This window comes from Ostrinia nubilalis (genome assembly GCF_963855985.1).
Source record: "Ostrinia nubilalis chromosome W unlocalized genomic scaffold, ilOstNubi1.1 SUPER_W_unloc_1, whole genome shotgun sequence".
NCBI lineage: Eukaryota > Metazoa > Arthropoda > Insecta > Lepidoptera > Crambidae > Ostrinia > Ostrinia nubilalis.
Window position 1 is genome coordinate 1,733,370 of NW_026973566.1, and position 22,306 is coordinate 1,755,675.

The 22,306-nt window shown below is 43.4% G+C and overlaps 1 protein-coding gene across 1 annotated transcript; it reads right to left on the reverse strand.

The window, feature by feature from the left end:
* Positions 1-6,883: 6,883 nt before the first annotated feature.
* LOC135087312 (uncharacterized) lies at positions 6,884-14,158 on the reverse strand. Its single transcript, XM_063982109.1, has 3 exons — positions 13,873-14,158; positions 13,435-13,817; positions 6,884-7,282 (listed from the first exon to the last, which is right to left on the reverse strand). Exons 1-3 carry the CDS (start codon positions 14,156-14,158, stop codon positions 6,884-6,886), a joined length of 1,068 nt encoding a protein of 355 aa, XP_063838179.1.
* Positions 14,159-22,306: the final 8,148 nt, after the last annotated feature.

Here is a 22,306-nt window from a genome sequence, read left to right on the forward strand (position 1 = left end):
ACTATTCACGCGATCGATGCGCTCACTAGTCACATCTCGGTCGCCATCGGCGACTCGTCTAGGCAAGTGCCTGCGATGGCTAACCACCGTCTCAGGTTGCCGGACGATGCGCGAGAACTATTGAGGGCAAAGAACGCAGCCACTCGCGATTATGACGCTTATCCAACCGAGGAAAACAGAGTCCGCCTACGTTCCTTACAGCGCGCTGTCAAGGCTCGTATCGCGGAACTCCGTAACAATCAGTGGGATGATCTACTTAAAGAAATCTCGCCATCTCACCAAGCCTATTGGAAGTTGACGAGAGCCTTTAAGTCCGACACCGTAGCGTCCACGCCACCGCTTTTACGTCCCGATCAAACGCTTGCGTTTGACGACGACGCCAAAGCCGAATGTCTAGCCGACAGTCTAGAAGCACAGTGCTCCCCCAGTACCCTCCCAGTAGACTCTGCCCACCTCCGCATGGTGGACAGCGAAGTCGAACGTAGAGCCGCCCTCCCTCCGACCACAACCCTAGACCCGACCAACGTCGACGAGGTGCGAACGATAATCAAAGGTTTCCGTCCCAACAAAGCCCCCGGCCCGGACCGTATCTCTAATAGAGTCTTACGCGCCCTGCCCGCCCCCCTAGTATACCTCTTGGTTGCTATTTTCAACGCGGCCATGTCTCACTGCATCTTTCCCGACGCGTGGAAAGAGGCAGAAGTCATTGGCATCCCGAAGCCCGGTAAGAAACTGGCTGACCCCACAAGCTACAGACCCATCAGTCTCTTAAAGACCATGGGTAAGTTATACGAACGTATAATTGTCTCTCGATTAAGAGATTATGTTTTTTCTAATAATCTCTTAATAAACGAACAGTTTGGCTTCCGCGCCTCACATTCCTGCGTACAACAGGTGCACCGCTTAACGGAGCACATACTTAGCGGCCTCACTGCTAAGCCACCCGTAGGGACAGGAGTGCTATTCTTCGACGTAGCGAAGGCATTCGATAAAGTCTGGCACAATGGCTTGATTTACAAGCTTTACGAACTCGGTGTGCCGGACAGTCTCGTGCACATCTTACGTGACTTTTTATCGAATCGCACCTTTCGTTACCGAGTAGATGGCTCCCTCTCCTCCCCCCGCCCCATAAGAGCCGGAGTCCCCCAGGGCTCCGTGCTCTCGCCCATCCTCTTTTCATTGTACGTCAATGACATCCCCAAATATCCGAATACGGATTTAGCCCTCTTTGCGGACGACACCGCACTCTACAAGTCCGGACGTAATCGGAATTACGTCATCTTGGCGCTCCAACGCGCAGTCACGCAATTAGGCGAATGGTTTAGGAAGTGGCGTATCGAGGTAAATCCCGAAAAAAGTGCAGCAGTGTACTTTTCTAGGGCTTTGTCTGCGAAACGTCCTCCGGTTCGCACTCGTCCTAATGTCCCCACCCATCTCACCTTATTTGACCAAACTATTCCTTGGAAAAGTGAGGCCAAGTACTTAGGTGTCACCCTCGACCAGAGACTATCGTTCGCTCCGCACCTCAGACGCGTCTTGAGCCGTGCGAACCACTACATCCACCGACTCTACCACCTAGTTGGAAGGAAAAGTAAATTGTCACTTAGAAATAAGTTGACAATTTACAAAACCTGCATCCGTCCAGTGTTGACTTACGCCAGTCCGGTGTTTGCTCACACTTCCTGCACAGACCTTAAGAAATTCCAGACCCTCCAAAACAAATTCTTACGCAGAGCCGCGGATGCCCCGTGGTTCGTGCGTAACACGAATCTCCATAGAGATTTCGAGATCCCATCGATTGATCACTTTATGAAAGAAGCCTCTCGCCGCTACTTTGATAAAGCGATCAACCACAAGAACCCTCTTATCGTTAGCGCCGCCACGTATACACCCCAGAAAGATGTCGCTGCCCAATACCGACGACCTAGGCATGTCCTAGACGACCCGGACGATCCTATTACCGAATTTCTTAACACAGACATCACTGCCTTAAGCACGCCAACTACTCCACAACACAGTAGCTCGTTACACCGTACTCGCCGGCGAGTACGAGGCCCTGCTTTCCATTTCGGACGGTACAGACATGTACCGGGCCGGTTCTCCCCTATCCGTCCCCCGGACACGGCCTGAGCCGAGGTCCGAGCCTACCGTGGCGCCCTCAGGCCGCGTCCGTAGTCCCCTCGATCGGGCCCACTAGAGTGAGCCCGCCGTAGGCTGGACTTGGGTCCAACACCGCGGTGGGCAACCCTCTAGTTGGGTTCGCCACTGATCGGGCGCCTTATGCGCTCGATACGGCCCGATCACGAACGTCGGTCTGCGGCCGACGCGGACGAGCCTGGGCTTCGCTACGCGAAGCCCACACTCGGCCTCGTCGGCACGCGCACCGACGATCGCCAAACGGCTAGAGTACCTTCTGTACTCGCCACTCTGCCCGGTGAAGCTGGAAAAGCTCCTCAAGCTACCAGCGCGCGTCCCTTCAAAAAAAAAAAAAAAAAAAAAAAAAGGGCGCCTAGCATTCGCTCGGGAGCCATCGTAACAGCCAGACGATCGCGCGCGCGTCTACGGCTAATTACGCAAGAGTCCCTAGCGAATAGCTGCCCTCACTGTTCCCACTAACCTGGCTCGATAGGACTTTCGGCTCGCGCGGTTTCCGTGACACGAGCGAACCATCGTTGCCTGTATACACATTCCAATCCTTACCGAGTGCATGTTTTACTCAATCCCGACCTGCGGTAGCAATCCCGCTGCCACCCTTCCTGGATTCCTCCCCACTCGCCACGTAGGTCCTAAACCTTTTTACCTTTGGTACTCGAACCCCCACTTCGTTGACCTCGGTTACCGATTTGGTGAGCGGACCGTCCTACCCCCCTAGTTTATAAGTATCCAAACTAACACTTGCTAAACCTCGCACAGGGCGCCGCCCCTCTCGCGGATTACGTAAACTAGTCTCGGGACGCGAACCGGGCGCGTCGCTATCCCTCTTGTCATAGTAGATTTGCAATTGTGGAATAACTTGCTCATTATTTAAGTAATAGTAATTTAGAGTCAGTGAAACTAGAATAAGTAAACTATTGTGGAACCTGAATTATAAAGTGTCATTGTGTTATTGATTGTGCGTTTCCTTGGTCGAATATCCCTGTAGGCATCCTGGATAGGTACACATCCCTCATCGCAGAAGGCGAACTGGGACTTAGTACTAAACAGCGGGGTGTCAGACTGAGCTAGCTAAGACGCCCCGTTGCAATTTAATAGATCTGCTATGGAAAGCTAATCACAAACCTCTCTGTTCCCATTGCGGGAGCAATTGTTTCAGGATGGCCGATTGTAACGCAACACCGTATGCCAGCCTATGCCTGCCTCGCCAAGCCAGCGCCAAGCCAGCGCTAAGCCAGCGCTAAGCCAGCGCTAAGCCAGCGCCAAGCCAGCGCCAAGCCAGCGCCAAGCCAATGCCAAGCCAATGCCAAGCCAACGCCAAGCCAACGCCGCCACATCCGTAATGCAGAGTACGCCATTTGACTACATCCGCTATAAGACTGTGACGTCACTACCGGTTGGTTATCGATGGCCACACCATTTGGGTGGGGGTTTTGTATTATACAGTGTGTCCGTGCATGTAGTGATCAAACTTTAAGGGCGTAATCTATGGACAATTTTATCGGTGAAAATACTTTAAATTTGGGGCTTGACCCATTTCTCGCATATTTTTTTTTTTTTTTTTTTTTTATGCTAGCCAAGGCAGGTATTTGACCGCAATCGCACCTGGTGTTAAGTGAGATGCAGTCTAGGATGGTACATATTAGAGATGAAACGGATATCCGGTAACTATCCGGTAGGCCGGATATCCGGCCTAAATTTACTATCCGGCCGGATACCGGATAGTAACTCACTATCCGGCCGGATACCGGATATTAAAAAACTACGACAATTTCCTATTAATAAAATGAAATACATTAATCTTTGAGGTAAATAATAATAAAATTGCTTATAATAATGACGGCTTATAATTAAAGTCCAAAAAGTTACAAAAAAGCCATATTAAGGCCTTTCAAAAAACCAATTTCTTTTTCTGGGCTATTCACTCTAATGACGAATACATAAATAGTAAATATCTGTTAATAATGTCGAAATATTGCCAAATAAAATAGGCGATCTTTTTTCACTGATGGTCTGATGACGTCATGATGCAGTTCAGTCAGATTACGCAGCAAGTAAATTAATTTAATTTTCGCTATTCAATGACACACGATGGCAACCGAAACCGCCCGAATTGTTCTGCCCCCTAGACAAGTGGCAAAATCGGACATTATATTCGGACGGATTCGATTTTCGAAAAGTGTGACTAGTCTAATCTACTAATACACCCACTGATCGCGTTCGAAGCACCTGTGCGGCGCTTAACTCGTCACGACATGCAACGAGACAATGGGCCAACTATCCGGCCGCCGGATATCCGGCTATCCGGCCTAGCAGCTGGCCGGATATCCGGTATCCGGTATCCGGCCAAACAACTATCCGTTTCATCTCTAGTACATATCTGCCCTGTAAGTGCCTATTCACTCTCGCCTTGAAAACGCCCGGATTATAGTGTTCAGGAAATACAGCAGCAGGCAGCGAATTCCAGTCCCTAGCTGATTTACAAAGATTTAAGTTTTTAATTTTAAGTTTTCACCTCTTCCTATAAAATCAAGTAATAGCGTGGATAGTTTAACATTAATAAGCAAAAATTTTATATCATGCGATAGCCAATAAAATTATCTATTAGTAGAAGTAGAAAACAGATACAAGTTTCATACATTTTAAGGGTGTAAGAATGGATTTAATTAGAAATAAACATGATTTTTTTCACATCTTTTTCAGTTATTTCCCAACACAAGAAAAACCAGGTCGTTAAGGTATGTTTTATTTGCATTTTATTATTAGTATTTGAGCTATTCTACAAAACGAATGTAAATTTATTAGTCTACGTCAATTAGTTTCGACGTAATTGTTGAACAAAGATACCCCATCCCAGCGGTTTCCATAGCGCACGCGACATGCGAAAATGCACTGCCTGAAAGAATCACACAACCTATTCCGATTACTATGGAAACCGCTGGGATGGGGTATCTTTGTTCAACAATTACGTCGAAACTAATAGACGTAGACTAATAAATTTACATTCGTTTTGTAGAATGGCTCAAATACTAATAATAAAATGCAAATAAAACATACCTTAACGACCTGGTTTTTCTTGTGTTGGGAAATAACTGAAAAAGATGTGAAAAAAATCATGTTTATTTCTAATTAAATCCATTCTTACTCCCTTAAAATGTATGAAACTTGTGTCTGTTTTCTACTTCTACTAGTAGATAATTTTATTGGCTATCGCATGATATAAAATATTTGCTTATTAATGTTAAGTTACCCACGCTATCACTTGTTTTTGAAGGAAGAGGTGAAAACTTAAAATTAAAAACTTAAATCCTTGTAAATATGCGAGAAATGGGACAAGCCCCAAATTTAAAGTATTTTCACCGATAAAATTGTCCATAGATTACCCCCTTAAAGTTTGATCACTACATGCCCGGACACACTGTATAGCTGAGGAGCTCATTTTCCGGGGCATTCGATACCGAATACTAAGTTAAGCTGAAACTCTGTCCGATTACTGTGCGAAATATAAAAAGTTGACTTGTAAGCAAGTGTTTCCATTCCCTTCTGTTTCACTATGCTTTTCATGGATGGCGATCGATACACTCCCAATATCGTGGTAATACCTTTGATGTCCACCATTATACAGTTTGCCTCCCCTTTAAGGTCAATCTCTCTAGATGTTATTTCCAGGTTATCCCTGGTGTACACAACCACACCGCCTGCTCTATTGATATTAAGGTTTGTGTAAGAGCTAGTATAACCGTCTAGTTGTTTTATGATCCTGCTTTCATCAAGCCAACATTCCGTAAGGATTATCACATCGAAGGTTGTGACGAGCTGATTGAGCATGATAAGGAAATTTTCAAAATTTTTGTTCAGGCTTCTTATATTGTACGTTAGTAAGGTGAAATTCCATTTTGAATTAATAATATGAGTGGTGCAATCTTCTAGTCGGCTTAAAGAGATGCAATCAATGTTCAACGAGTCGTCTATTTCTTTCGCGACTTCGTCTATTGCCATTGCGAGTGGGGCTTACTCCAGATTGTGAAGTAAACACCCTTATGAGTTATTGTAATAAGAAGGAGCCAGAGGTGGCCCTGGTAAAGCGACGGATAAAATTTTTCTACTTTGTTTTCTACTTTTACGACTCGTGAGTTTGTTAGAAAGCCGAGATTTATATCAAATTTGATTTTTGAGTTAAATATGCGATTGGTGTTGCATGTGTTTTTGATATATGGGGTGTAAGTAACGTGTAAATTGAATGTATTTAGAGTAAGGTGTGGAAGTGGTGTAAATTTTGTGGTGAATTTGCGAAATATCTGTTTAATCTGAGATTTATGGCCATTATTTATTAACATGTGGTTAATTAGAGCTAAGTACAGACAGAATGTGACGAAATTTAAAAATACTATTAGATACCAAGTATGACTAGTTGGCAACCGAACTTGATGAATGACCTGCCTCCGGAACTTCCATAACATCATTGGCGTTACCAAAAATCCTGGCGAGGTCAGCGGGGCTCTTAATGGCTTTAGCGTGGGCCCCGTCATTGGCTCGAATACAAATATTTCCTTCCTTCGTCCAACAGTGCTTATATCCGTGCTGCCTGGCTTGCAGCCTAGTGTCACGAAACAAACTCCTGTTGGCAGGAGTGAGTCTTTCATTTACGTATAGTTTCACTGCAGGACCTTCCAGCTCAATGTCTTTCGTCGTAATGTTTCTGCGAATCTTGGAAGCTTTGATGAACTCATCACGTGTCCCGCGTCGCGTGAAGCGAACCACGACAGGCCGAGGGTGGGTTACTTTGACCTCCATCCAGGTCGGTAGACGTAGTGCCGGCCAGTGAGCGTCGTGGAGCCTCAACTCTCGTAACCGAGTCTATATCTCTGTCTTCCAGTTTCACACCAACTCGTTGTGCTATAACAAGAACGTTGTGAAATAGATTCTCCCGCGGTGACTCGGCCATGCCAGCTATTTCGATCTCGGTGCGCAAAAATGATTGTGCTTGAGTGTTGAGCTCCTGTTGAAGCTTTGTTCTATCGTTTTCTAACTCAGCGATTTTGAGGGAAGCTGAGGCTATCTGCTCCTTCAGTTCCTTTTGTTGTGTGTGAACGTGGTGGAATGCTTTATCTAATTCTCCTTTCCATCCCTGGAGAACAGAGTTAATCTCGCGTTTGATGGTGGTTTCTATGTGGCTTGTTAAGCTTTCCTTTATTTTGTCAATCTTTTGGTCCAAAAGGTCACTGAACTGTGTGATTGATATTAGGCCCCCAGTCGGCTTTGTATTAGAGATGGGCGCCGATATACAATTGGCCGGCGGCGGCGCGCCGACTTTTTGACCTCAGCGGCGGCGGCGTCGGCGGCGTGACCTTGTTTGACCTTTGTTCATTAGGTATTTTTTTTAAATCTGCTTTTTATATTATCTGTCGTCAAGACTAATCAGGTGATTTGCAGTTGGTTGGGGTTTGAGCCACTAGAGCAGTGTACCCTAGTAAATTAGCTCTCTCGATCATAGATACTTTGATAATTGGATAGCGGGTTTGGCTGAGATCAGGTTCTCGTGTATTTCCTAAAGGCGAGCGTACCAAAGTGCCGATAAAAGTATCCTTAACCTGTATTTTTGAGCTCTTTGGAGGCACATAGTTAGAGTTGGATTAGCTGACTGTCATGTCGGTGGATTCTTATATTCAGATCTGTTTTATTTATATTTATAGTCTTTCCATGTCATCCTACGGTCCAGGATTTTAATGCAGGTTGATTGTAGCAATGTGTCGAGGTCTAGATTGGCCGGAGCATAAGTTTCACGTCTTAAATGATAATAATTATGGTGAGACTTCGGGGCTTAATTATATGCGCCACTTGGTCAGCCAAGCAGCTGACTTTGCAACAGTCTAGTCGCTTTAAGATCACAGTAACATTTGAGGAAGGCCGCAGCTCTCTGGTGTCTGGGCTACTTTACTAGTAGATGTTATAGAGTATCGGACCAAGTACAGAGTCCTGGGGTACTCCAGCTCTGCAACTAAAAAGAGAAGAATTTGTCACCGAGTTTGATTTAAAACTGTCTGTCACTGAGATAAGAATCCATCAGCAGGTAGTAGAAGTGTGCTGGAAGGTACTTTTTGATTTCATAGAGTAGTCCTTTATGATAAACCCAGCTGAAGCCGCAGCAAAAGCAGACGTACAGGATTCTTTCTTTTCCAAACATTGTACTGATTATGGTTGGTATGGTTTCTGCCAAAATTTATGGTCGGGTATACTATACTACATGGGTCATACTTAGGCAAGGGAATAAACGAGCAAGAATGATCCTTTTCCATAATTTTAACAATACAAATGTCAGATTAATTGAGCGATAGGAGAATTCGTTAGGCGACTTGCCAGCCTTATGGATCATTTCCAAAGTTAAGAGACTTGCGAGGTTCTCACTCAGTGTGGTCATTGTTAAGACCATGGACTTTATGGTGATCAGATCAAATGCAGTCATCTCTAGCGTTAGTTCTTTCGTTTCAGCCGAAAGACGTCCTGCGCCGCTCGCATCCAGGCACTTCCTGCGACCTTCCCCAAATCGTCGGTCCACCTAGTGGGAGGCCTGCCCACGCTACGTCTTCCGGCTCGTGGTCGCCACTCAAGAACTTTACTGCCCCAGCGGCCATCAGCTCTACGAGATAAATGTGCCCCGCCCACTGCCACTTGATTTTAGCGATTCTGTGGGCTATGTCAGTTACTTTGTCCTCCTGCGTCTTTCGTCCTCAATTAGCGTAGTAGAAAAGCGCTGGTAGGGCCCAAAAGATAAGGAGACATGTAAAGTGCCCCATAAGGGCTACCTTTTCTTTTTTTATTATTTTCTATTGACGTTCATAAGTGCCACTTGTGGTCTAAACTGAATAAATATTTTTGATTTGATTTGATTTGATTTGAATCAATCTTCTACTTTGAACTTGAGGAAGGTAAGCGGAAACATGGCGGTCAAATCCGGTCAGGTCCAGGTACAAAGATGTCCAGAAGCAGCATACGAAAAGATGCAAAATGGGCCCTCTCAAATCACAATGGGAAGGTTTGGCAGCACAGCGCCTAGAATGGCGGGAGATTGTGTAGAGGCGAGTCCGCAAGTTCAAGGAGCAGCGCACAACTGAACTCGACGCAAAACGCAATGATGTAAATCCCGTCCATCTGCCGCTGTTCACTATAATTATGTTGGCGGCGGGCTTAGATACTCTCAATGTGCGAGGAGTTTCCCGCGAAGATCGGCTATGTAAGCCATCTTCGGACGCACCAGCGCCGCTAAGACAGCTAAGTCGAAGTGGTCACCATGACCGAAATCGGTCGGATGAATCATCATCATCAGTAGGAATCAAAGGCAGGCATATCTGCAAGTCTCGGATCAAGTCCAATGCTTGATCTTATTTTTTAGATTGAATTGTGGATTTTTAGTATTATCCGTGTCAATGGGTTTAAATAAACCGGCTTGTCATGTAGCAAAGGTCTGAGATTTTTCTTGTCAGTTCGCACTCATATATTACCGGACCTAATAAGCAGAGAACGCTTTGAGGGCCTTCCAGAGGTTGTGGTTCCCATTTGCATTCCGAGACATATTTGCCAATCTCTGTGTGAGTGATTCGCTTAAAGTATAGTCCAATAGTGTGGGTTGTCTGCCAGACGAAGGCGGGGATTTTATTCTTGACAGACAACTTGACAATTTTTTACTAGACCAAACAGCAACTTGAATAATGTACTTGATTAACTGTTAATACATATAGTTAGTATTAAGTTACTCAATCAATTTATTAGTATATCAACGGCATTAACCCTCAGTTTGCATGGTGACTAAAACTTACGTTAAGTGTAAGGTGGAGACCCAGGGACTCCATATTTCAAATGAAGAAAAAATATACTAATACTTATAAAAGTAATATATTTTTTATTTGGTAACATAATATGGTTAATATACTATTAATTAGAAACAACAGAAATGGAAACATTAATTAAAATTAATTTAAAAAATAAAATTTTCATGAAGTCGTAAAAATCACATAAAAATCGACATAGGCATTTTGTACCTCTTAAACTTAGAAAAAAAATTAACCAAAATTTTTTTTTCTCTCTACATTATGTGGACATAACAGTCTTCTTGATAAATAATGTGTAAAATGTTAGAAAAAAAATAACACGAAAAAACGTGCAATGGCTTAGTAACTACTACGAACAGCACATTGCCTGCCAAACTTTTTCGAACAATACAAGCATATTTTTGTGAAATGAATTTCAAAATAAGCGGTCTTTCTTTTAATTCATCAAAACACATCATCAAAATACAAAATCATCAAAACAAATCTTTCGGGACGTAAGATGTAAAATCCTCTTCTTTTTCTTCATCGTCTGCATTTTCTTCTAGACTTTCTTGCCAGTCCCTCATAACTGAGGCCTCATTTCCATCTAACGTATTGATAAATCATGTATTTTGACTGTTTGATGCTTTTTTGATCCACTCAAACCGTAAATAAACCATAATTTAAAAAAAAACCATAATATCATAATAAACATTTTTGTTACGCAAAGTGTATGGTGGAGTCCACGGGACTCCGCAAGTGTCAATTACTCAACTTTCTGTGATGCGCACGCAGACGACCTCTCGCCCCCGAGTTGGCCACGACACCAAAGGAAGCTACTCAAGCACACAGCACTTTATTCGCGTATTGAAAAAAAAAATGAACCAAAACAGTTTCACATGGAGTCCCTGGGACCTACCATGCAAATTGAGGGTTAAGTTCGCCTTGTGTACCAATTTATATGGCATTAAAGAATAAATATTATAGTTAGTTCTTCTGCGTTCGAAACACAAATTAGTACAGTACAGGAGAGGAATAAATTGCATAAAAAAAAAATAGTTGGTACAGTATCAGTATCGGCGCGCCGACAGCTGGTCGTCGGCGGCGGCGGCGTGAAAAAATTCGCGGCGGCGGCGGCGCGCCGGCGTGGCGCCCACCTCTACTTTGTATTCACAACTTGGGTTTCGGTGTCAGGTTCAGTTGAGTCGTGAGATGAACCTTGCAACAATTCATCGCAGGACATGTTTGTATCATTTAGCAAATCATGGTGTCTGCGGGCTGGCGTGTTACTATTATCACCGCGTCGTCGCGTCACGTTCAAGCAGCACGGACAGCGCCACTGCCGCCTCGATGTTGCGGATATTTGTGTGAAAATGTCTATTGACATATTTAGGCATTTATAGTCGAAGTATCCATCGCACGAAATACACCGTAGTGTTTGTTCGATGGCAGTAGGTGAGTTACATCCCAAACAGGTTTCCATATTTTTTTCAAAATTGTTTTCCAGTATTAGTATTTCTATTATTATAGCCAACAAGTAGATTGGACGGTCGCTCGAGTTGTTTAAATACAAACTTAAAAAAAAAAAGTTGCCGGTATCTTCGCTATAACAAATTACTTCCACACTCGTTCTACGCCGGGCCGCGAGAAAAAGGTCCTAAGCGCCGTGCAATAGCCGGCGCTTACGAGTTACTCCGAGCGACTCGCGGGCTGCCTGAACGGTACTTTACGGTTACTTGGTCGTAGGCGTGAATCCAATTTTAAGAGATTATTATTCTCTTTTATCCCACTTCTGAAATGTAGGAATCAAACCACTTTTCACGAATTTCAGCAATATATTTCGTTTCTTTGCACTAAGATATCACATTTCGACATTCTTTACAATGAAGTCGGTTAAAAATACAAACAGCACTCCAGTATTACGTCCGTCTCCGACGCAGTCTCGAATCACACTGCCCGTCTGCCGGCGTCTGACTCGAGTCGTGCAATCCCACCACCGGATTTTAGAGTGGGGGCGATACCGGTCTGCGGTGGTAGGAGTGTACGACGCGAGTCAATACACTGTCTCAATACAATGTTTCTTACCATGATTACTTAAAATAAAGTATAATTATATTATTAAGATTACATATTCATATTTATATTTATACACTAGCTTTCCGCCCGCGGCTTCGCCCGCGTGGAATTTTGTCTGTCACAGAAAAACTTTATCGCGCGCGTCCCTGTTTCAAAAACCGGGATAAAAACTATCCTATGTTCTTTCCCGGGACTCAAACTATCTCTATGCCAAATTTCATCAAAATCGGTTGCGAGGTTTAAGCGGGAAAGCGTAACAGACAGACAGACAGACAGACAGACAGACAGACAGACAGACAGAGTTACTTTCGCATTTATAATATTAGTTGGGATGGGTATGTTTAATGTTAACAACTCGGCCATCCTAAGATATGGTTCGTCCTCGGACCTATGAACTATTTTGCAAAAGTTATAGGTGGGTACTACATGCTTGAGGCATTATTTTGTACGTTAAAATTGAGTAGTAAAATCATCACAATTTATCAATGATACTTACTTCGAAATGAAAAAAAAAAAACTTATATTAGTGTGGTGGACTGCAGTGGACTGTATGCGTTTGTGTGTGTTCGAGAGCGCTGACCGGACGATGATGACTGCCGTTGAGAGCTTGCCCTTACTATGTCAGGCGTAGTAGGTGCTACTTGCAGGAATAAAACCACTATTTCACTTGCTGAGACTTCTCGCGTTTATTATTCGCTTCCTTTTCTCAGTTCTTGCTTCTTCAGATCACTTGTTGCTTGGAGCACTTGTTCTCTGAACTGAACATAACATGCCAGCTGGAGCGGTTCATTCCGTATTTATGGGGAGCGGCTATCTCCGTCCCGCTTTCACACGCTATTGCTATCCCTGTCTTCGGGAAATCCACAGATTTTGACAATTTTCTCCAACTGGCAGGTAGTTTTACTATGGTTTCTTATTTTCTACAGATGCGTAATTAAATTATCTACATTATACAAAAAGTTTCATCTCAAAATTCCCAAAATTGGCGAAGTTATTGACAAAAAACCTAAAACGGCTCTCTTTACGGTATTGCCTCGCGCAACGGACCATCCGTGCAAGACAAGGACAAAACATATTGCTATCTCACGCTCTAGAATGTTCGAAGCGAGAGGTCCGATATTTCCGTCTCGTTTCTTCTCTATTTTTTCCTGAACATTCCAGATTTTCCAGAAAAGTGTGAAAGAGAAGCTATTTTGTGGAAGTGAGAGATCAGACAATGCAAGAAAGAGGCCTACCGAGTGAGTAAGCGAGAGAGCTTGATGGTTTTCGCTACGGTATTGCCTTTTTGGCGAAAATTTCATGTTCATTTTCTTAATTACGAAACAGATTAATTAGTTAATTTGAACTAATTGACATGATGTTGCTAACATTAATTCTGACTCTCTTTGACGTCGCTAACATTCTCCCCCGCAGTGCGAAGCACTCCTTCCTCCGGATGCGACGTCTTGGCAGGAACCAGGACTACCACTCGTCGCGTCGGTCGCCGCAGCACTCCTCCGGGTGTTCGCACGTCGAGGATTCTTATTCTGCCGTCCGGTCCAGGATACACTCGCAGCACTTCCCCTCGTGGCCAAGTGTTTCTTGGTAGCGTCGCGTCGACTATTAATACGACGTCGCCGACTTGAGGGTCTTCGGTCTCCCGGCCGGCTATTTTCCTCGGCATCAAAGTTGGCAGGTATTCCTTCAGCCACCTTTGCCAGAAGTGGTCCGTCAAGCGCTGCGCTGTCCTCCAGTTCGCCTTCCCGATGAGATCGTGGTCTTCAAACACGCCCGGCGCAGGATCTTCCGATGAGGAAGTGGTTCGGCGTTAGGCTTTCTTCGTCCTCGGGATCCATACTGATGTGGGTGAGGGGACGCGAGTTCACGATATGCTCCACTTCGAGGAGGAGCGTGTGTAGGACCTCTTCTGGTGGTGATTTTTCTTTAAGAACGGTCATTAATGATGTCTTTACCGAGCGGACCATTCTTTCCCAGGCGCCTCCCATATTCGGACATCCAGGTGGGATGAATCGCCATGTGATTCCTTCCCTTGAGGCGGCCCCTTGCAATTCTCTATTGGCCCCCACGAAGTTAGTCCCGTTGTCGCTGAAGATTATCTTCGGCGTCCCTCTTCGTGCAGCCATTCTTCGCAGGGCCATGATCATGGAGCTGGTGCTTAATGAATTAGCCAGCTCCAGGTGTATCGCCCGGGTCGTTAAGCAGGTGAACAGGGCTCCCCATCTCTTTTCAGCTCTCCTCCCGATCGTGACTTGCATCGGGCCGAAGTAATCCACTGCCGTGCAGGTGAAGGGTGGTTGATGATGCTGCAATCGTTCGGCCGGCAAGTCTCCGGTGGGTGGTGTAGGTTTCTATCGTAACCTATTTATAAACTCGTGTAAGTGTTCCTATTTAGTGTCTGTATAAGAATGTTAATTTATCTGACTCAAAGTTAACTCAAGTTGGTAAAGTGTGAGGATCCTAGCTATCCTGGGAGTTACTGCCGCTGACCTTCAATGAAATACGAATATACCGACCAATAGAAACGCAATTTTATTTTACTTAAATTTCCCAAAGCTAACACGTTTGCCCGAGCCGGTCAGTGCGCAGTAACTGGCCGACTCTTAGATTCACACGTCACACAAGCATTCAAAATCGCTGACATACACCTTTCATACTACATGTGTCCCTACACTATTCCCCCCAAATTTTTCCAAACAAAAATTTTCTTAAAACTAATTCTTAAAATATAACTTAATTGTACTCATTCTATCACACTGATCTTTCATTCATCTCTCATACATTACATAGTTCTCCTTACATTCCAATTAACTTATTACAATGTATTACAGTGAACACACAATTGCAATAACAATAACACTTCTCACTAAATCCTTATCGTATCCAGTTACACATGGCTGGCTACGTGTGGTTGCGAACGCTGCGGTGGTACCGCGTGGGCGGCCGCTGGCATTCCCAACGCATTATTCACTTGCCTGTCTAACCATCTTCTAAATCGGTGACGATAATATTTTAACACTGCTCCAATTATGATTATTCCCAATAACACTGCTATTCCGATCATTATCAAATCGTATTTATGCATATGATTTTCCACTACATTATTCTGAGCGATCACTATTTCTTCCTTTGAATACCCTTTTCCCATTTTAATATTTAAATAATAATTTACAATGATTCTGTACTACTCTTTACACTTTCTTATTTAAAGTGAAAACAAATTTCTTAACAAAATAAGTTTAAAAATGCTCACTGCTATTTCATAACTTCTCCAATATCGCTTACACTGATGTTTTGACTTACTGCGTACAAAGGTTGTTTACATGCTCAATGATTACTACTTAGTAACATTTACTTTGTTGACCTACTTTATACTTACATTGAAACATAATAATACTTTAAAAATATGTTGCTGTCTATGTTAATAAGTTTGAAAAAAATCAATTACTTACTTACATACATTCATATTTCTCTACTGATTTCCATTTTTTTTATTTTAATTAACAATTTAAGAATCTTACTGGTGGCTTAATTTGCCGTCCACTTTTTGTTGTTCTATCGTTCACTAATATACTACTGGTTTTACATTCCTTATTTGATTCCTCCGTATTTGACTCTTTATTAGCACGGGCGGTACATTTATCACTCTGATCTCGTTCATTAATATACTCATTTAACAAAAATGCAGGCTTCAATCTATCAATGGATATGTTTATCATCCTATTTGGTAGTTGAATCTTATATACTTTATCGCTTCTATTTATAACTTTATAAGGTCCATCGTACGGTGGAACTAATGGTTTTCGCACCGCATCATTTCTAATAAAAACATATTCACATTTTTTTAATTCGTTATGCACAAATAATGTCCGTGAGTTTCGTGACTTCTGCGGCACTGGTTTTAAATTATTAATGTTATACTTTAACTCTTCAAAAAATGCATTGTCATCACTAATTCGTTTATCTGACATTTCGTAAAAATCTCCAGGTAAACGAATTGTTTGACCGTAAACGTACTCCGCAGGACTCACGCCATTATCGCTTCTACCTACTGTGCGCAATCCTAATAAAATCGTTGGTAACTCATTACACCATGACGAATTATCGGAAAGACGTGCCATTAAAGATTGTTTCATACTTCTATGGAAACGCTCTATGATCCCATTGCTCTGCGGGTGGTAGGGGCTACTACGGGACTTTTTTATACCCATTATTTTCAATAACTGTGTAAATAAATTACTTTCGAATTGTCTCCCCTGATCTGTTGTTACCTTGAAAAACGTACCAAATCTACAAATCCAATTTTCATAAAATACTTTTGCGACTATTTCCGCTGTTATCTCTGAAACTGGTATAACCTCTGGCCATCGTGTAAAACGATCTATCATAGTTACTAAATATCTATGGCCATCCTTACACGGTGGTAACGGTCCTACAATGTCTAAATGAACATGTGATAAACGTTCAGTAGTAGAAAATTGTTGAAGTTCCGATACCGTATGCCTATTTATCTTTGCCTTTTGACACTGTATACAAGTCTTTGCCCATTGTCCTACATCTCTATTTAATCCTGGCCAAAAGAATCGTTTCGCTACTAACTTTCGCGTTGCCCTTACCCCTGGGTGGCTTATGTTATGAATATTATTAAATACAGTTTTTCTAAAACTTTGAGGCAAGTATGGTCTACAACTTTTAGTTGAATTTTCACAATAAATCATTTCTCTACAATTTGGAATTACTATTTTTTTTAACGATATGTTTTTATTATTACTGTTCAAAACTTGCGTCAGTTCAGAGTCACATTCTTGCGCTATCGCTAATTCCGCGTAATCTATTGCGTCCGGTCCGTGTATTGTTTCTACACGCGACAGGGCGTCTGCAATATTGTTATCGTTACCTTTTATGTACTTAATATCCGTCGTGAATTCGCTAATAAATAATGCCTTGTACGTCTTGGCGTTTCGCTGTTCGTTTCTACTTTATTGAATGCAAACTGTAAAGGTTTATGATCGGTAAAAATAGTAACTTGTTGTCCTTCAATTAAATGTCTAAAATGTTTTATAGCCAAAAAAATTGCTGTAAGTTCCCTATCATACGTTGAATATTTTTGCTGGGCTGTTGTAAACTTTTTTGAAAAATACCCTAATGGGGTCCATGAATCATTTTCCCATTGCTGTAATACCGCTCCCGCTGCTTTATCCGATGCGTCTGTCATAAGCGCTAACGGAATATTACATGCCGGGTGCGTTACCTTAACTGCGTTTTTAAGACTCAATTTACACTGATCGAAAGCTTTAATTGTTTCCTCCGTCCATAATATTTTACTTTTATCTTTTTTCTTACAATTTGTTAAAAATGCATTTAAAGGTGACTGTATTTCCGCGGCTCTAGGTATATTTGGTCTATAAAAATTTATCATTCCCAGAAATCGTCTTAATTGGTCAATAGTTTCCGGTCGCGGAAATTCTGTTATGGCTTTGATTCTATTATCAAGGGGTCTAATTCCGTTTGTTGAAACTTCATATCCTAAAAATTCAATAACTTCCTTGCCAAATTCACATTTTTCTAAATTTATTGTTATTCCAAATTCCGCAAAACGTTTAAAAACTTGTCGTAAATGTTCGTGGTGTTCTAAAATATTATCTGAGGCTATTATGACGTCATCAACAAAATTAAAAAGGAAATCTAAATCTTTCAAAACTTTTTTGCTCATGAATCGCTGAAAACTTTGACTTCCGTTACGTAGACCGAATGGAAGACGTAAAAATTCGAATAATCCTAAAGGACAAATTACTGCTGTTTTCTCTATATCTTCGGGTGCAATTTTTATAAAATGATAAGCTCTATTTATGTCTAATCGCGAGAAAATTTTCTTATTTGACAAAATATAAGTAAAATCGTGTAACCGGGGAACAGGATAACGATCCGGTTTGGTGATGGCATTTAAACGCCTATAATCTCCAACAGGTCGGATGTCCCCGTTTTTTTTACTAACAATATGTAATGGACTAGCCCACTCACTTTTTGATGGTCTGCATATGCCCATTTCCTGCATCAGCTTAAATTCCTCCTTTACTTTGTGATATCTGTCCGGTGGTAATGGCCTTGACCTCGCATGCACTGGTGGTCCTGAAACTTCGATATGATGATAAAAATCATTGCTAGATTGTGTATCCATATTTTTAAATGAAATTGGTTTAGTAATTTCCGGAAATTCATTTAATAACTCCATAAAAGGATGACTACTATCAATTGTACTTAATGACGGTTCATTGTGATCAATTATTTTGCCCAATGCTAATAAATTCGTCCTCTTATCAATAAGTTTGCGTGATTTTAAATCGACTAAGAGATTATGATGTTCCAAGAAATCCGCACCTAATATCGGTTGAGACACGTCCGCGATAATAAAAGTCCACCTGTATGGTCGACGTAACTTTAAGTTTACAATTAATGTTTTTGTGCCATATGTTTTAATTTGACTATTATTGGCTGCATACAGCTTATAATCAGAACATGTTTCTGACAACTTTTGTTTTTTCGAAACAGGAATTACTGAAACATTGGCACCTGTATCTACCAAAAATTGAAGTTTATTTTCTTGATCATATATACAAAGGCGGTGATTACTACCTGGTACAAAATCGTCCGCCACCGTTTGCACCGATTTTAGTTTTCCGACGTCGATGACGATGTTGATTTCCATGCACACGGCTTTTCACATCTGGTTGACCTTTCTCGAAAACGAAAATGGTACTTGCACAGCCAATCCGGGTCATTTGGTGTCCGTGATCTTGATCGAGATCTACCTCTGTATGGTGCACGACCGCGTCCGAATCCTTGTCCACGTACTGTACTCCGGCGATGTTCTCGTACTTCTTCTCTTAATGCTGCTACTTCCAGATTCAAATTATGCATTTGTGTTAAAATATCCCCTACTGGTATTTGGTTGCTACTTGTAGATGGTGCACTGCTAACAACTGCAACTTCACTTCCTTGAACGTTTTCTATAATTTTATCTGCAATATTTGCCAAATTATCCAATGATTGGTCCTGACTAACCGTGAGTACTGCTCTGATGGATGTTGGAAGGCGAGCTAACCACAAGTTGTGCAGCGTTTGTTCTGATATTTGTGTGTTTCTACCCAAATCTCTCATTCTCCGTAATAATTGAGATGGTTTTTGTGAACCCAACTCCATTTCACTGACTAATTTCTGAAATTGTCGGCTTGCACTTTCCTCATAAACTTGTAGTAACCGTTCCTTAATCGCATTGTATTTTCCCGTTGCTGGTGGTGAAAGCAAAATGTCGCTGACTTGCTGTAATGCATCACGACCTAATTTCGCCACAACCACGTTGAAATTACATTCATCCCCTTGTTTTTGCGGTCCCATTACACTTTCTACCTGCGCAAACCAAAGACGCGGCATTTCCGGCCAAAAGTCCGGTAATCTAGCTTGGACACTGATCACTGCTAATTCTGTACTTGTTTCGGACGTACCTCCCATTTTGCTCGTTTTCGGTTCATCCGGTGGCGGTCGACTTTCCTCCATTTGTTTTCCGGCTGCTTGGAACATCATACTCTACTATCACTTTCACTATAACTATAACTTTCACTTATAACTAACTGCGCAAACCTATTTAACCAGGACAGTTTAGAATGCTCACACTTTATCGTCGGGGTCACCAATGTAGGTTTCTATCGTAACCTATTTATAAACTCGTGTAAGTGTACCTATTTAGTGTCTGTATAAGAATGTTAATTTATCTGACTCAAAGTTAACTCAAGTTGGTAAAGTGTGAGGATCCTAGCTATCCTGGGAGTTACTGCCGCTGACCTTCAATGAAATACGAATATACCGACCAATAGAAACGCAATTTTATTTTACTTAAATTTCCCAAAGCTAACACGTTTGCCCGAGCCGGTCAGTGCGCAGTAACTGGCCGACTCTTAGATTCACACGTCACACAAGCATTCAAAATCGCTGACATACACCTTTCATACTACATGTGTCCCTACAGTGGTATTTGGGGCTCTCCCTTGTGGACTCTGCACCATTGACACCCATGTGTGATCCATCTTGTGGTGCTGCGCAAGCCGAGTACCCAGAACTTCTGCCTTATTTCGTTGATTATCGTTGCGGAGTTGCCATGGTAGAACCGTTTGTGATAGAACCCTATGATGAGCCGGCAGATTTGACTTTTCCCGTCCAGTATGATCGGGTTGGTTCGTCCTTCTCCCGAACCAATCTTCCTGGTGCGCGTCCTCAGTTTTAGGATTCCGCGGCCATCCAGGTATATGTCAATCTTCTTTAGTCGGCTCGAGTTCTCCAATGGCCTCCCTTTTTCGAGGCAGCAAAGTTCTTTGGAGAAGCTCTCCTGCTGGCTCCTCTTGATAAGCTCCTCTTCTGCCCTATGTATGAACTTATCTTCCAGCGTTAAGAAGACCTTTTCTTCTTTCTTCTCCCGGGGGACGTGACTCGGTGTTTTCTTCCATCTTCGGTGCCTGACGATGTGGACACTTCTTTTTTCCGCTACTCTTCTTCTTAGCAGGTCGATGAACTGGAATATGCGCGCTGTACTGCGTAGCAGTCGAGTCCAGTCGGAGAATCTCTTCGGGTCCGGAGTGACTTGTGGTATGACCTTCAATGTGGCCACAACTTGGGGATTCTTCTCTTCTCCGGTGAGTTCTTCATATGAAGTCTTCAGTGCTGGGTCCTTGTTCAATTTCTTCTCCATGTTGATGAGACGCTGGTGTGCCTGATGGTAGTTGTTCGGTAGAGTTTCCCTTTCATTTTTCCACAGCAGCCCAGACTCGAACCGTCCATTTGGTAGCCTCTTCGTGGTCTTCTCTAGGACGTCGAGTGCCCTTTTGTCGGCGTCATTACTTGGCCGACGTGCTTGCACCCCGAGCGACTCTATCTCGAAGTGCCGGCGGACCAGGGCTTCTGTTTCATCTTCCATCAACCTGCTGTGGTGCACGAACTTGACAGGGACACTTCCTCCGGCGTCGCATCCGTGTAGGACCCATCCCAAGCTGGTCAAGGAGGCAACTGGTTCGGAGGCCTTCCCTTTGCGTAGTCTCCGTGTGACTATGAGCCCCCAGTTATCTTGCCCAATCAGTAGTTGTGGTTCTTCCTTGTCGTAGACCAGCTTGTCCTTGATCTTCTGTAAGTGTTTACATTTCTGAAGCATTCTTTCTTCGACCCCTTGTTTCACCAGCTTCAAGTTGTCGATAGTTCTCGCTTCCATGTTGAATTTATTTCTGCAATGGACCCCCTTGATCTTCATGTTGATCTTCTGGGAGTTGCTCTTCTGCATACCGTTCCCCCCGACCATCTCGATGGTGATGGCTTCCGGCTTCCCTTGCGTCCCAATCTTCTTTGCCACTGATGAGTCCAGCAGCGTGACGGTGGACCCTTCGTCCAAGAGCGCGAGCACTTTTGCTGTCCCTTTGGGCCCGTAGAGGTTCACCGGCGTCATCTTCAAGTAGGCCTTTCCGTAGCTCGTGGTGTGCACTGACGACACAACTCCTTCGGCGGGCCTCTCTTGAGTTTTCGCCGCTGCGGGCTTCTCTGAGTGAAGACTGATGTGATGCCACCTCATGCACTTCTTGCATGGTTGTGCCCGACACGTGTTCCTTGAGTGCTTGAAGCGCAGGCATTTGAAGCACATTCTTGCCTTCTTCACCATTTCCCACTTATCTTCAACACTGGCTTCCTTATATTTCTTACATTCGTACAGCCAGTGGTCCTCACGGCACTCTGGGCACTTCTTCGCGTCAGTCTTCGGTTCTTCACGGCGTCCTTCTGTTTGTTGGACATGGTTAACCGGCCTCTTGAACATATTTCTCTTCTGGTCCCAGGACACTTCCGGGGGAGCGTAATCACTGTTAATATCTGCTTCAACTTCCATGAAGTCATTCATGAGTTCGAGCGCTGGTTTTCCCTCTGCCCGGCGCTCGCGTTGGTACATCAGCCACCGAGACTTCATGGTCGGCGGCATCTTCTCTATTAGACATTCCACGGCCCTTGGTGCGCACAAATATTCCGTCTTGCCGAGTGCCCTGATGGTGGCCACGGCATTGCGGACTCGGCTGGCAAACATGCAGATCTCCCCTGATGACTCGTTGACCCTTGGCAGCCTTTCCATCTTCTTTAACTCCGCCAGGGCTATGGCTCCAGGTCTGCCGAACCGGACCTCCAGGCTCTTCATCAGCTCTTCCGGATTCTCGGCGGTGAACAGGAGGCTCTTGACTGCCTCCCTCGCGTGC

Excerpts from the sequence above, each read along its gene's own strand:
- LOC135087312 (XM_063982109.1), bottom strand. The coding sequence starts at position 14,158 with ATGGCTGCACGAAGAGGGACGCCGAAGATAATCTTCAGCGACAACGGG. Across the intron at positions 13,818-13,872 it reads GCGTCCCCTCACCCACATCA|ATCCTGCGCCGGGCGTGTTT; the intron begins GTATGGATCCCG and ends CCTCATCGGAAG. Across the intron at positions 7,283-13,434 it reads TTCGCACTGCGGGGGAGAAT|GGATGGAAAGGAGAATTAGA; the intron begins GTTAGCGACGTC and ends TCTGTTCTCCAG.